General features: G+C 40.6%; 1 protein-coding gene across 10 annotated transcripts in view; it reads right to left on the bottom strand.

Annotated features, from left to right (window-relative positions):
- Positions 1-15,470, bottom strand: part of LOC117563385 (protein sickie) — a 208,510-nt gene that overhangs the window by 50,049 nt on the left and 142,991 nt on the right. For 9 of the 10 annotated variants that reach the window (XM_034241702.2, XM_034241704.2, XM_052003030.1 and 6 more), the window contains one exon: positions 13,830-15,434. In XM_034241702.2, coding sequence (XP_034097593.2) covers positions 13,830-15,434 — 1,605 coding nt within the window. Of the gene's footprint in view, positions 1-4,962; positions 5,041-13,829; positions 15,435-15,470 lie in introns of those variants that run through there. The other variant, XM_034241708.2, reaches the window with a different exon arrangement.

The following is a 15,470-nucleotide window of genomic DNA, read 5'->3' as shown; positions in this document are numbered from 1 at the left end:
TGAAAATATTCTTCGCTTAAGTTCCGCAGGTTCATTATCTTTTATAACATCCGCATCAACTTCCCTTCAAGTGCAAATTTGTTGTTTAATCTTCTTCCCTCAGCTAGCTCAATTAGGTGCTCCATGGTCCAATAAATCAACTAAGAACCCATACATTTAAAATCCAGCCTCACTTGTGGCTATTGTAGGGTAACCATTGTTGTGGAATTGTCGCCTCTTTTCATTTATTAAAACTGTCAACAGGCGTTAAAGTAGGTTGAGTTATCAATGCCGGCAAAATAGCACAGGAAACACGAACACACATAATATTCTCAGCTTCTGCTGTTCTCTACGTAGCTTTCGCTTTTTTGCCTACAAAACAGACTCTGGCTGTGCATGTTTTGTACGGCTGATAAAATTTTATGAATGGAATTCCGACAGCTCTACGGGCGTTACAAGCACATTAATAAAAGTGTCGAACATGTGAGGCGTTAAGCGAAGGGCAGAAGGAGGGGAGTGCGGTGGTGACAAGCGGGGTGCGGTTACAAAGTGTAGGTGTAGCTCAAAGCACGCACGCAACCTTCAGCTGTATTCGCTCGTTCGTTAGTTCTTGTGTGTGTGTGTGTTTGTGTTTGTGTTGGCTTTGGCCTTGCAACAGCGCCTAAGAGCATGCAACACTCAGCAGCAAACGACAGCAGCAAGCAACAACAACATCATTCATTTGCCTGCTGACTGTGTCAAGGATGTCGAAGGGTAGACAACATCCTCACCGAAAACGAAAAAACAACAAGCAAGCAGAGATGAGGCCAGCAAAGCATTGCATACTTGTAGGCGCACATCAATTATACAACTGCCTGGGACCCAGTTGTTGCTATTCTTATTGCTGGTGCTGCTGCTGCTGCTGCTTCCTTGTCGCAATTGTTTGCCTTTTACGACTTCCGTTCCATTGACAGTCGCCATAAATTATGGTTTGGGGCATAACAATGAAAGCGAAATTTCTTCTTTCTTCACTTTATTTTTGGGTAGAATGAAAGAATCCGCATCACAAAGTGGCCATAAAGCAGAGGGCCATGAAATGGTCTCAGCACATTACAGACAGAGAGAAGCTGCTTTAGTTTTGGCTGCCACTCAACATCACCCGACTTGCAACTTCAGCTTATGCTTCAGCTTAAACATGACTTAAAGCCCTCAAGCTAACTAAGCAACTCCTTAGAAAATTCTCATTCGCCCTTGCCCAACTTTTTCTGCAAGTTTCCCAAAGTGAAAATTCCAAACACTTTGAGGTGGAATGTGCCGTGGATTCGTCGCGGAACGTGGCGTGGAGCGAAAAACAAATGCAAATTAAATTAAACACGAAACTTTGCTAATATGCTAAACAAAACTTTAGCACAAAACTCAAACCCTTTTCACAAAGCCAATCCCTAAGAATTCTCCCAATCAACCCCTATTTTTTGAGCTTCCCTTCAAATGTCTTGTGTTTCTTTTCGCACATTTAATTAAACCAGCTACAAATTATAGCTTACAACTTGAAAACTTAGTTCTAACTCCAAATTCCTATACTCAATAAGCGCACTTGAAACTGAAGTAGCTCTGCTTTACTTCAAGTACTTTCAGCTGCAGCAACTGCGATAGCAAATTTCACATTTTAAAATTAACTCTAACAGGGGTAATGTGAAAGTTTTCGTTCGATAATTGAACTTTCTACTTCAAGAACATTACGTTTGTTGAATATAATTTGAAATTTTCAGCAATTTACAAATTATAAAATTAATTTCACTGATACTAATAAAACTAAAAAGATGAAGTAAATGTGTGAATTTTGAATTAAATAAGAAAATCAAGACTTTTTGCACACAAATTGAGTTTGGGATAATAATTTATATTTCTCAAGGCACTTTGCAATATTTACTTATATTACACTGTAAATCAACCTAAAATCAAGGTTCAGAACGTTTCGTATGCGAGGTGATTTTGTTTATTGGACGGCACATAAATCGCAAAGAGATTGCATATTGTATATCTTATTTAGAGTTCATTAAAGTGCAATGAACTGGCTACGTGCGAAGAGAGAAATAAATGAGTGTTGTGGTGTAGCATTGAGGAGGGGAAAGGGGCATTAGGGGGTTGACCATAGCATAGTTTTTGGGGTCAATCGACAGTTGGCAGTCGGTAGTCGGTAGTCGATGGTCGGTGTGCAACCCCTGACAACGCGTCATACCCAACTAAAGGTAAATGGCACTTAATTTAATGTTAAATTTATGTAAGACAGTCTGAAGCTAATAAAAATGGCCGCACATAAAAAGTTTTGCCATCGAATGGCAGCAAAGGATTCCACACTATCACAACAGGGAACAGGACAATACTCTAGCACACAGGAATAACAGGAACGACAAAAACAAAAGCTTCTGCTGCGATAGAGAAAATGGGTTAACCGAGTTGGCCTAAAAACGTTAAAGTTTGCCGCAGTTGGAAAATGTGGCAGGAAGACCGCAACGTAAACACTTTGCATGATTTAAGGCCATACGAGAGAGAATTGCAATATATAAACCGAGCATACTTATATCGGCCTGAAGAATACAACTTCTGGGTGACTCACATATTTATAAAGTCCATTATGCATGAGTTTCCCTGCCGGGAATCCACAATCAAAATGAGAGACAGAGGTGCGCCACACACAAACTTAAAGAAGACATGGGAAAATCGATGGTTGAATGTGATTAGCTGGCAAAAAAAAAGTGTTGCATACAACACACAGACTGTTGCGTGCCACCCGCTCGCACACTCGCAAACAACAAGCAAAACGACTTAACAAATGAGTTTATTAATGAGCAGCGTAAACACTTTTCCCGTTGCACATGAGTTGAGTTCACTTCGAGGAAACTGCCGAAATTAATGGGAAAGTGGGCGGTGCTTCTGCTTTTCCTTGTTGTGATAGTTCGTTTGAGCTAAGAAGCTGAAGACACGTTTATTATTAAAAGATACAATCAATGTTTGGCCCAAGTTGTGCAGATTGAAGTACATTAGGTGTATATTAAACAAGCTTGTCTTTAACATGTTCATTAATTCATTAAAAGGCTGAAGGCTAAAAGGCAAATACTAAGCTAAGCTAAGCAGGTAACATCAAAACATTATATAACTCATCACTCTGATGCAGGATAATCAAAGATTACCTATTACATTTCTTGAACCTTTTTTATTTTTATCTTTTTATAAGTAATCTGTTTAAGAAATTATATATAAATAGAAATAAATTAATAATTTTGTTAAATAAGAAATAAAATAAACAGAACTCAAAATAAGTCGTTCACCATAGTTTGTTTATTAATAATATTTTCCATTTATAACAAGCTAAAAAAGACAAATTAATATGACCTTTAAGATTATTGATAATGAAAAGTATTGAAAAGCAAATGTTTTTATTACAACTTAACTTTCCAAGCGACAACATAGTTGTCACTTTAATATATCGATGTAGAAACTATTTCAACTATGCTTGCCTAGAAAGCTTTTAACGCTTAGAAATAGTCTGAGTGCTAAGAAAGAAAATATGCAAAGTATTTATTTTTTCCATTTCGCTGCTTAATTTTGCTTCTTTTTAAGTGGAAGGCAACAGTTGTATCCTCTACAGCTTATATATTTATTAGAAAATGCATTTCTTAGAATCAGAGCAGAATCAGAGCAAGTAAATGCATTTTCTTAAAGCAAGATCTACTTTGGTAATCTCGATACTAAAATTTTTTAATTGTTTAGTACATATTTAATAAAGTTTGGAAAATGTTGCGAATTTTCCGGCATACTTAAATGCGGAATAATGACGAACTAAGCAGTAATTACATGGCTTACATTCAATCTGAAAAGCTTTAACTCTCTACAGGTTAGCTGCACCACATGTTGCCAGTGGCGCCACAGAGGCTTAACCCGCTTTGCCGTTGGTTACAATGTGGCATAACCCTGCTGCCCTCCTGTTGTTCCTCCCTTTCCCACATTCCTCTCTCTTCGCTCGTCGCTCTCCAATCTTCACTCTTTGTCAGCTAGGCGTGTGCGCTTAAAGCCGCTTAGCTCATTGCGAATTCTACTAAAGCTGAGCATAGAAACAATTTAGCTAAACCCCACAAAGTTGTACGGAGGAGACGGAAGGAGGGCGGGTGTATTCGGGGACGAGGGTTCCCGGATGCCTCAGCGTTTCTATGAGTCAGCTCTCCCAGTCTATAAACTGCTCTAAAATATGCACATACACACACATACACAAATACAATGTTGCCCCAACGCCAATGCCTGTTGCTGTTTTATGGACGAATGTTGCCCTTTTCTTTGGCATTTTTTTACATTCTGTTTTCTTTTCTTTTTTTTTTTGTCGGTTTTGTGGCCACAGGACTTGACATGCTGTGGTACCGTCACCTGGCCGGAAGATTTATGGCTAGCGTATGCAGAGAGTTGAATGAAATGTCTGACATTTGAAGTAATTGCCGAAATTGAGAGACAAACGACAGACGAGTGACTGGCAAATTGATTGAATATTCGATGCTTATTCGACTTATCGACCATTTTTGCATATGTCGCATAACTTTGACTGTCCTGTCCGGTCCTCTCCAGTCATGTCCTGTGCTCATCCTTGTGTGTGTGTGTGTTTGCACTCAACCCTTTGGCGTTGAGCTGAGCCTACGTAAATAGAACTCAACCCGGCAGGACAAACACCAAACAGTTGCAGGAGTAAACAAAAGCCGGCCTCTGGGAGTTTAATGGCCTGCAGCAGTCATTGACACTGCTCCATTTGCTGTGTGGCAGGCAGGCAGTGACTATGACTGTGGGAATAAGCTGGCCATATGAACTTAGACACAAGGTCTCAATTATTGTTCAACCAGCTGCATTGAAGCATGCCGCAACAATTTGATTGAGTTCGATTTGCAACAGTAGAACTTTATTCAATCATTCCTCGCTTAAGCACACATTTGCATTCGCATTTGAATATTGTTACAGCTTTACCTTTTGGAATGCTCAAAACATTTTGTTGCGCAAATCCATCAAACCTCACTTGAAACTGAGAACGGGAGTCGGAGGCAGTTTGCCGCAAACTGTGCAACACGAAACATTAAAAAGCAATTTTATCACTTGAATAAATTGAATTCACAACAGAAATTTCAATGAAGTCACTTCACTTGAATAAAATAAAATACATTTATATTTCTGTAATTGTATTTTTTTTTTATTATTTTTTTTTTTTAAATTACTTTAAGTAATTTATTGCACCATTTCATTTATTTATATTTTTGTAAATATTTTAAATATTTATTTTTACGAGTCTGCAGCGAGCGAGCGACATTTTGATGTGGCAACCGTAACGCCCGAGCGTCGAAATGCGTTTCTGGGGTTGCTCAGTTCCTCTGTTGCCACAAAACGTACCATACAAAAGTTTCAGTTCGAAAATATTTAAGAGCGCATCAAACAAGTTCGAAAGAGCGTAAAGTGCAAAGAGAGCGTAAAGTAGACTGAAAAGGAATGAGAGAGTATATACAAAACACATGGCAAAGTTTATGACTGAAAGTAAAAGGCCGCCTGTCGATAGGGAATCGCCATAGGAGTGAAACAGCGACTGTCACACCTGCCCACTTGCCCACCTGTGTGTGCTTTGTTAAATTAGCGCCGAATGTCTGAATGAATAAATGAATGAATGCAGAATTGAAACTAGTTGTTAGGTTGTTTTTTTCTCGATATTTTTGCCAGCCTTTGGGCGTTTTTGGCTTCCACGCAATTTGTTTAAGCAGTCCTCATATCCAAACAGATGTCTTGAGCATGACGAAACGATATGAGACTGGAAACAGCAAACTGCACTTAGGACAGTCTGTCGCAGAGGAGAAAATTCGAGGGATGATAACTTCATAAGAATGGAAATAAATGAATAGGCTAGTCTAAATACCCATCAATTTAATTTTCAATGAATTATAATGAGTTGTAGTTTAGCTTGCTAAGCAAATTAAAAAATTAAAGTTTTCTACTCACTTAAATTAAAGGAATCCTGCTGTTATTATATTTAAATTTCCAAGAGTCAAAGGCGCATATTTTGCAAGTTACTACATTATGAAGTGCAGCTTTTGTTTAAGCAGCTTATTTAACATCAAAGCATACAATTTAATTACTTGCCAGACAAGGTTTCAGCAATACGAAATACTTAGAAATACTTTTGATACCACATTTTTTCCCTTGCTCAATTTGTTATGTTGAGGTTTTGTATTCTAATGTATTCACATTGTAAATAGCAACAATTTGAAATACTTTGAAATAGTCTCAGCTAAATTGAAGTCTTTGCATGCCGAACATTCAATGCAACTCTAAAGTCTAAATTTCTGCTAGTCCTATTTCACGAAATCTACCTACTTCCGTTCACGCAGACAGGTAATACTAAGCCTTAAAATGTCTGACAAGCAGCTCCACCCACAGAGCATCATATAGTGCAAGTATTTTGCCTTGTTTCGTATTGTCTCTAAGTTTACTGGGTGGATTGAGCACTGTGGTGGTTTGTGTCGTTGTCAAAAAGCAACAAATGGCATCAAGAGAGAACCGCAAGCTGTGCGATTCGAAGTGAGTTAAGAGAGAAAGAGAGTAGCGTTTTCGAAAACAACGCAACTTCTTCTCTTCGTTGATGTCAGTTGGTCATGCAGTCAATGCTCCAAACTTGTTTCATGTTCGACAGCTGCCCGGTTTTCAATTGAGCCAAGGGCGGGCTCGTTCTTGTCTGTGGTGCAATTTTCCAAAAAACTGCACGCAAGAAAATCCAAAGAGCATTCAATGAAAAGCGAAACTAGCCGATAACAAGTTGTTCTTGTTGTTGTTGATTGCTTGTGCCGTTTTTTGCAAAACTTTTGTACCTTTTTTTATTGTGCAACGCAACGAATTGGAGCCTCTTGCAAGCCCGAAGAATTTGACCTCCCGACAAGTACAAGTGCTCATTAATCTTTAAAATGGCTGCACTCAATCAGCGAGAGATCAAATTGCACTAGTCAATAATGCCAAATTCAAAATCAGATAAATGCTGAAGGGATTGAGCCAACAATAAATCTAAAAAAAAATTGAAAAATGCATTCTTTTTGATAACCTTATAATTTTTAAAGCTTTGAGTATTGAATGTTAATATTGTTAAAATAATAGAATAATGAAAAATCGTTATATGTACTAAGTTAAAATACGTAAATAACAAAAAAATACATCTATAACAAAGTATCTAAAAGTGTCTAAAGTATCTATTCTTTTGAGATAATACAATAAGTAAACATACCCCATTTCATTATAGTGTATAATAATCCTAAGCTCTCGTGCCCGTTAATAATAATTACAAAACATATCTGGCGGCTGTAGCAAAGTTATTGGAAAACAATTAAATAGAGTCCAAAGACTTTGTCATGCTCACGTCTACACCACAAGTGTGCAGAGTGTGTATGTTCGTGAATTGTGGGCGTATAGAAAATGTCAGTTTGTATTCCGTATGCTATGTGAAAAGGTCAGTTTTGGCTTAAAGGCTTATGCCTGCCACACGCCGCATTCCACATAGCTCAACATTGAGACACATTCAATCGGAACGTTAAACAACAGACAAACTGACGGGCGAGGTGTTGCATTTATCAATTGCTATGTCCCATTGAGATACGGCCAACTGTAACTGGTTTTTGTGTGCAACTGTTGCAATTTTGTGGAATATATTTAATGCCTTTTCCATGAAAGTCACTTGAGAGATGAATTTTGCTTTTAGGGTTTATTAAATAATCGTTTAAATACTGCACTAAATGCAACTGACCTCGAGTAACATTGAATACGAAATAAATAAACATTGCAAATAGAAATACTTCACTCCATTCAAAATTTATTTCGAAGGGAAATTTTGCTATAAAGCGCAAAAGCTTGAGATTTGAAAAGGTGCGTGTCTTTGCTACATGTGTCCTTGCTTTGCTATAAAGTGAGCGGCATTTGGATAGCCAAGTTTCACACCACAGTGAAATGCATTTAAAGAACTTTTCCAGTTTATGGCAATTTATGCGGCGTACTATAAATCTGTGTGACTTTATATCCAGTCGCAATGAATAATCCAGTGTACCATAAAATAAACTCAAAAAATCTATTCTGCCTTATAAATCAAATTGTTGGACAATTTTATAGAATAGTCGCTTTATATACCTCTACAACTACATAGATCGAGTTAAAAAAAAAAAACTTTAAAAAACGAAAAGTACGTTTTAAAAAAATGTATATAATACAGAAAAAGCGACCATAAAGTATTGCGATTTATTATATATTTAATGTAATAAAAAGAACCCTTACAGGTAAGTCATTCATAGCACACAAAAATTGATGTCAGACTTATTCTCTAAGTTTCCCTTTTGTGTGAACGCATTCAATACCCAACTCAATGCTCGTCCCGATCAATTGACATTGGCAAAGCTGTCCCCTTTTTCGTATTGTTAAGTGCTTTATCCAATTCACAGAGAGTTTATGCCACTTAATCCTCGAAAATGTGAGTGAAAGGCAACCGAGTTACTAGCGAAAAGAATATGTTTTTAATGCGACAAACGCAACAAAATCAATGAATCAATTTTTCCAAAAAGGAAGAAAGATTTCCACTTCATTTAGCATCAGCTGGCTGGCACTTCACTAGCAGAAGGTCAGAGCGAGGAATATCGAAATGAAAACCAGCCAAAGAACCGAACGGGCAGCTGATTGTTTGGCCCCTAGGGTCACGTCACTGAACACTCGAGTGGGCAGTCCCTTTTTTGGCCCAAAGGTAGCAGACAGGGCAACACAGTAGCAGGTGGACAGGGAAAATTTTGGGCCTATGGATTCAGTGAATTTGATGAAATTAATAAAAACAATTTGTATTTATTATGTAGCGACAGGCTTGGGGCAATTGGGTGCGAAATTTATTTTCAATTTGGTCGGCGCGCTGCGGTCAGCAACCAAAATTGGCGAAATGTGGAAAATTTCCGACCTAAAATTCCGTGGCATGAGGATTGGATAATACTGCCGTGGCTTTAGTGTGTTAGCTTTAAGTGAGAACCTTAAAAAATGCTTGCAGTCACTTGTTTGCAGTTGGGCATCTGGCTGTAACGGCTGCATGCACTGAATGGCTGAACCTCACGGATGGGCCATAAATCAAATGAATTGAAAAATGCGTTATTAAATAAAAGGGGAGCAAAAGGAGCAATCAGGATACAGAATGCAGGCAGACATGGCCATGTGTGGCAATCTCCACAAGTTTGCCCCAACAGTAACAGCAACAACCACAACAACAACTTGGCCGGACTGTCTGCTTGGTTCGTGCCACTTGCCACTTTCCACTTGCCTCTTGCCGCTTGTTGAAATATGCGCCCTAGTGCATTTTGATTTACTTTTATGGCTAGACAACTGGCTGCCCCTTGTCGACCTCACACTCTCGGACAGGACTTTGCCAGGACCCGCTGCACTTGCTGGGATTCCTTTGCTGCGATGTGTCCTGCAGGTGTCGACGCCGCAGCTGATTAGCTTCAGCTTGACACTAATGCGACAACACGGGCGGTCCTTGCTGCATTAAAATTCAATTATTGAACATATTTTCCAGCTGTAATAAACGTGACGATGGTTCAAAAGTCATTTGAGGGTCAGTTTGCATCATCATGTAGACGGCAACCACATAGGCCAGGGGCATGAACTTATCGAAGGTCTCCCGCTCCCGCTCCCGTTCCCGTTTCCCTTCCCAGATCCCTTGCAACTCCAGTCGCGTCGACAGCTGTTGCTATTTATATCGCACTTCATACGAGAGAGAGAGAGATAGAAAGAGAAGGAAGAGATATAGGCTGGGAGAGTGAGCTCCCATCTCATCGCCTCATGGCATTGCATTAATTTCACAGATCAAACGCGTTGATGGACCGAAGCTAATGAAAATGTAGAATGCCTTTTTTTTGCTCCCCTTGATAAGTCCATAAGCGCTTTTTAATGAAACGCATGGAGAAATGTGGGCGTAGCACAAGGGTGGAGGGGAAACGAGGGCCGCTGTTGACAAGTGTTTAATAAAATAACAAAATTATGATAGCTCACAATCTAATGTGGCAGCTTACAGAAGTTTTTTCCGTAGCTATCAGGCCCAAAACAAATAGCTAACAAATAGAGCGGCAAATGATATGCCTAAAATGGATTTTGGGAATAAGGATGAATATACAAAATTTATTCAAATTTGTAGTATGAAAAGACGATATATTTTTAGTTAGCTTCGTTGACTTAAAGAGGCTCTTCAGTTTGAGCAAGAAATGTATATTAGAACTAAAATAAACTTTCATAATTTTATGAAAATTTTTGAAGATTAAAATATTTAAAATTAAGACTAAAATATCAACACCAACAAATGAAAATCGTATTTTTATGACCAATTATGATCAAATTTGAAGGAATCTGTTTCGTATTAAATAAAATTAATACTTGTCAAATTAATTATTATACCCGCTACCCATAGGGTAGAAGGGTATTATAACTTTGTGCCGGCAGGAAATGTATGTAACAGGTAGAAGGAGGCATCTCCGACCCTATAAAGTATTTATATTCTTGATCAGCGTCAACAGCCGAGACGATATAGCCATGTCCGTCTGTCCGTCTGTGTGTCTGTCCGTCCGTCCGTCTGTCCGTATGAACACCTAGATCTCAGAGACTATAAGAGATAGAGCTATAATTTTTTTTCGACAGCATTTGTTATGTTTGCACGCAGATCAAGTTTGTTTCAAATTTTGCCACGCCCACTTCCGCCCCCGCAAATCAAAAAAATCGAATAACAAGCGTAAATTTAAAGCTAGAGCTGCGAATATTTTGGTATATACTATAATTACTATAGTAGTTATGATTCCTGAAAATTTGGTTGCGATCAGATAAAAGTCGTGGAAGTTATTAAAGAAATACTTTTGTATGGGCAAAAACGCCTACTTACTAGGGCTCTTAGTTGCTTTGGCCGACAATCTGGTACATTGTGCCGTCTATGGTATATTTTGAATGGTGTGCTGTATCGATATACCAAACATACCATTTGATATATTTTTAGTATTTTTTTAGTGTTTTCGGTATATTTTGAAAATAATACCGCAATATTTTGCCCTCATTAAAAATGGGTAGCGGGTATCTCACAGTCGAGCACACTCGACTTTAACTTTCTTACTTGTATAATCTTGCTATTAATATTTGAAGATATAATTGTGTAACACAATTACATAGAGATATTTAAACTAGTGTGGATTTAAGTCCCAAGCAAATATACTATTTTTTTTGTCAGCAATTTAGATTGATAGTTTAAGTGGATCTATTTCTTATTCGTAATTCAGAATTGAATTGAAGGATAGAAGTAGAAGTAATGCCTTCGATATATAATAATTATAAGTCATCCTATTTTCTGTACTTATTTGAGATTCATTTTACTATAATTCTACTATATCCCTTTCCTCTTCAACTTGTTGCTGTCAATCGCCCCAATTTGGGCGCTTGAAACTCCTGTTTGGCGCTACTGTGGTCGCATCAGAATTCAGAATTCGCTTGTTAACAACGAGCTAGCATAGATACCTTTGTTAACTGAAGTGCCAAATGGCAAGTGGTTCACAGTGGTTGCCATGCCACTGCGTCAATGTATCTCAATATCTATGGACTGTCATCTATCGTGTTGCCTTATTGTGTGCTGGGGAAGTTGGGGAAGAGTAGAGCGCAAACACACAGAGCGCAGGTGACAGGTGAGTATTGTCAATTGTCAATTGTGAAGTCGTCTGCTGCTGCTGTTGACAATTTGCAAATGACATTTGACGAGCCTTAGCCGAAGCCTGATCCTGAACCCGAGAGGAGACTGAACATCAACATCAAGTGGATTTTATGCAAATTGGCAATTTGAGCGATGGCTTTGGCATTGAAGAGCTGTTCTCTATTCTCTCTGTGTTGTGTGTGTTTGGGCCGGAAGTTGTTAAGGTTGTCAAGTGGCTGCCATCGCAATTAACTGCTTCAAATGATGAGAGTGCTAACTGGCTGGCATTGGCCATGGCCAAATGGTGCGTGGAGCACTCAAAGCCAAAAGCCAAAGCAAAAAAGAAGGAAAGACAAAGTTAAGGCCAGTATTTAAGTGCCGTTTTATGGTGTGCGCCACATGCCACAATTTGGAAGGCGACTCGCGACTCGCGACGGGCGACAAAAGTTCTCGGAAGCGCAGCGAAACGATACAAACAAGTAAGAAAGCTACAGTCGAGAGTGCTCGACTGTGAGATACCCGCTACCCATTTTGAATAAAAGCAATATATTTTGCGGTATTATTCTCAAAACATACCAATTATACTACAAACATACTAAAAATATATTTTGGGGTATTATTATAAAAAATATAGCAAATATACTAAAAATACTAAAAAATATACCACATGGTATATTTGGTATATCGATATAGTACCGCATTCAAAATATACCATAGACGGCACAATATACCAGATTGTCGGCCAAAGCAAATTAGACCCCTAGTAAGTAGGCGTTTTTGCCCATACAAAAGTATTTCTTTAATAACTTCGACAATTTTTATCTGATCGCAACCAAATTTTCAGGGATCATAAATACTATAGTTATTATTGTTTATACCAAAATCCGCAACTCTAGCTTTTAAATTACGCTTGTTATTCGATTTTTTTGATTTACGGGGGCGGAAGAGGGCGTGGCAAAAATTTGAAACAAACTTGATCTGCGTGCAAACATAACAAATGCTGTCGAAAAAAAATTATAGCTCTATCTCTTATAGTCTCTGAGATCTAGGTGTTCATACGGACGGACGGACAGACGGACAGACACACAGACACACAGACACACAGACGGACATGGCTAGATCGTCTCGGCTGTTGACGCTGATCATGAATATATATACTTTATAGGGTCGGAGATGCCTCGTTCTACCTGTTACATACATTTCCTGCCGGCACAAAGTTATAATACCCTTCTACCCTATGGGTAGCGGGTATAAAAATTTGTACCCCGAGCGGGCTCGAACCCGAGTTCCCCGAGTACCTCGAGTACCACATCATATTGGGCTTGCACTCTACCAACAGAGCTATCGCATTGCCCTATGCATACAGATACAAATATAGAGGCGAACATGTATATACGTATACGCATACATACAACACACACATAGAAGGCGTTTTTGCCCATATAAAACTATTTCTTTAATAACTTCCACAATTTTTATCTGATCGCAACGAAATTTTCAGGAAACATAACTACTATAGTAATTATTGTATATACCAAAATTCGCAACTCTAGCTTTAAAATTACGCTTGTTATTCGATTTTTTTGATTTGCGAGGGCGGGAGTGGGCGTGGCAAAAATTTGAAACAAACTTGATCTGCGTGCAAACATAACAAATGCTGTCGAAAAAAAATTAGAGCTCTATCTCTTATAGTCTCTGAGATCTAGGTGTTCATACGGACGGACGGACAGACACACAGACACACAGACACACAGACGGACAGACGGACAGACGGACATGGCTATATCGTCTCGGCTGTTGACGCTGATCAAGAATATATATACTTTATAGGGTCGGAGATGCCTCCTTCTACCTGTTACATACATTTCCTGCCGGCACAAAGTTATAATACCCTTCTACCCTATGGGTAGCGGGTATAAAAATTGCAAACGACGCGTTGACTCATTGGTGTCAGCTGGAGCTGGATCTGCAGCTGGAGCTGCACACACGGAATGAGTCACTGCATAACTGGAAACAAAAGCGGTCATTGGAGCGTCGCACGAATGTCAACAACAACGCAGGAGATATTTATAGCAGGAAAAGCAAAAAAGAAATTCAAAACCCAAAGACATATTACTCCACTCACCGTTCTTCGATGGTTGTGGGCAACTGCGTGCGTGCTCGCATCATGCTGAGAAAGTGTTTGCCATGTGCGCCGCCAACACTCGTTGATCCAGAGCCCAATCCGCTGCTGCCCTCGGACAAATAGCCATTGTCAATGTCATGATAGCGACTCGCTGCAGAGGACGAACTACCCACGCGCAACGCGTCGCCATCGCTGCAGTAGCCTTGCCCCAAATCCGATTCGCAGAAGTCCAAATACGATTGATGCGGATGATGGCCACCGCGTGCTCCACGCGTTGGCAGCGTCACGTGAGAGTTGTAGCCACGCAGCAGCGGACGCATGGGCAGCACCGACGAAGCATTTGCCGCCGCAGCTGCAGCGGATTGCGCTTGAGCTTGAGCCTGAGCCTGAGCTTGTTGTTCCTCTTTCGACTCGTAAATGGTGCCCACAATCTTCGAGGGGATCGTGTGGAACTTGCTGGGCGAGGCGGTGGGCGTGTTGGGTGCTGAATTGTGCGTGGGTCGCTGCAATGGCAAACGTCCAGGAGGCGAGGTCAGAATATGTGGACCCGCATTGTACTCCAGCTTGCGTGGCGCACTCAGCGCAGATTTCGGAGGTGGCAATCGACTGCCGCTGCTGCCATAGATGCTGTGGGCATGCTGTGGCGTGCTTGGCTCGCTGAGGTAGCCAGAGTAACCAGCAGCGCCTCCAACTGCCGCTGCTGATGATATGTGTGTGGACTGCAGAGGCGCAGGTGGCGCATTGGCGTAGTAAGGAGGCGGAGGCGTGGCAGGCAATGCCTTAAGGATATGTGTGGCTTGGTTGAGAGCAGCTGGTTGCTGTTGCTGTGGCTGCTCCTGGGATATGTTGGCTTGACTGGCGGATATGTCGCTGGTTTCGCGCTTGAAGACATCACTACTGCCTCCATTGGGCACACCTGGCTGCGGCAGCTTGCTGGTGCCCTTGATGGCAGCAATGGGCTTGGGCAATCCTGTGCCACTGGGACTGTGCAGCAGTTGCTGGCTCTGACTCTTAAGCGAACACTTTGAGTCCGATTTGGAGTGCAGCGATGACTTGGAAGACGTCTTCACAGTATTCTTCTCGACACTGCCGCGAGCCAAAGAGTTTTTTCCAGCTCTGCCCATGGTGGAGCTGCGAGATTCATTGCCAGACTGCTGCTGCTGCTGTTGCTCCTCTTTGTGCAGCGAGCGAGCCGGACTCTTCTCCTTCTTGTCCAGCTTGCTCGTCTTGGTTTGATCCTTCTTCTGCTGCGCTGCCAGCAGCTTGGATTGCTTTGTATTGTGCTTCTGTTGACTCTTCTGTGCATTGACACTAACGTTTGGCGGCTTGAGTTGCGAATTGTGGCCATCGTTGAGGCTCAAACTCGAGTCAGAGCGCTCCGAACGTGCCGAACTAAAGCCCGAGGAGGACGAGGTGCGTTTCGATTGCAGCTGCGTTTTGTTGGCAGCCGCTGCGGCATTAACTGCATTCTGTTGCTTCTCCTTGTTGAACAGCTTGAGCTTGTCCAGCATCGAGTGCTTCTGCGGTGCACTGGGTGCCACATTCAAGCTACTCGGCGACGGGATGCCACTCTGATGGCTGCTCTTCACACTCGGCGGACGCAGGCTGCAAATGCAGAATGCAGATAGTTAGTTAATTGAA

Source organism: Drosophila albomicans, chromosome 2L, assembly GCF_009650485.2.
Source record: "Drosophila albomicans strain 15112-1751.03 chromosome 2L, ASM965048v2, whole genome shotgun sequence".
NCBI lineage: Eukaryota > Metazoa > Arthropoda > Insecta > Diptera > Drosophilidae > Drosophila > Drosophila albomicans.
Note: the sequence above shows the minus strand (reverse complement) of the source record. Positions and strands in the feature narration are given on the sequence as shown.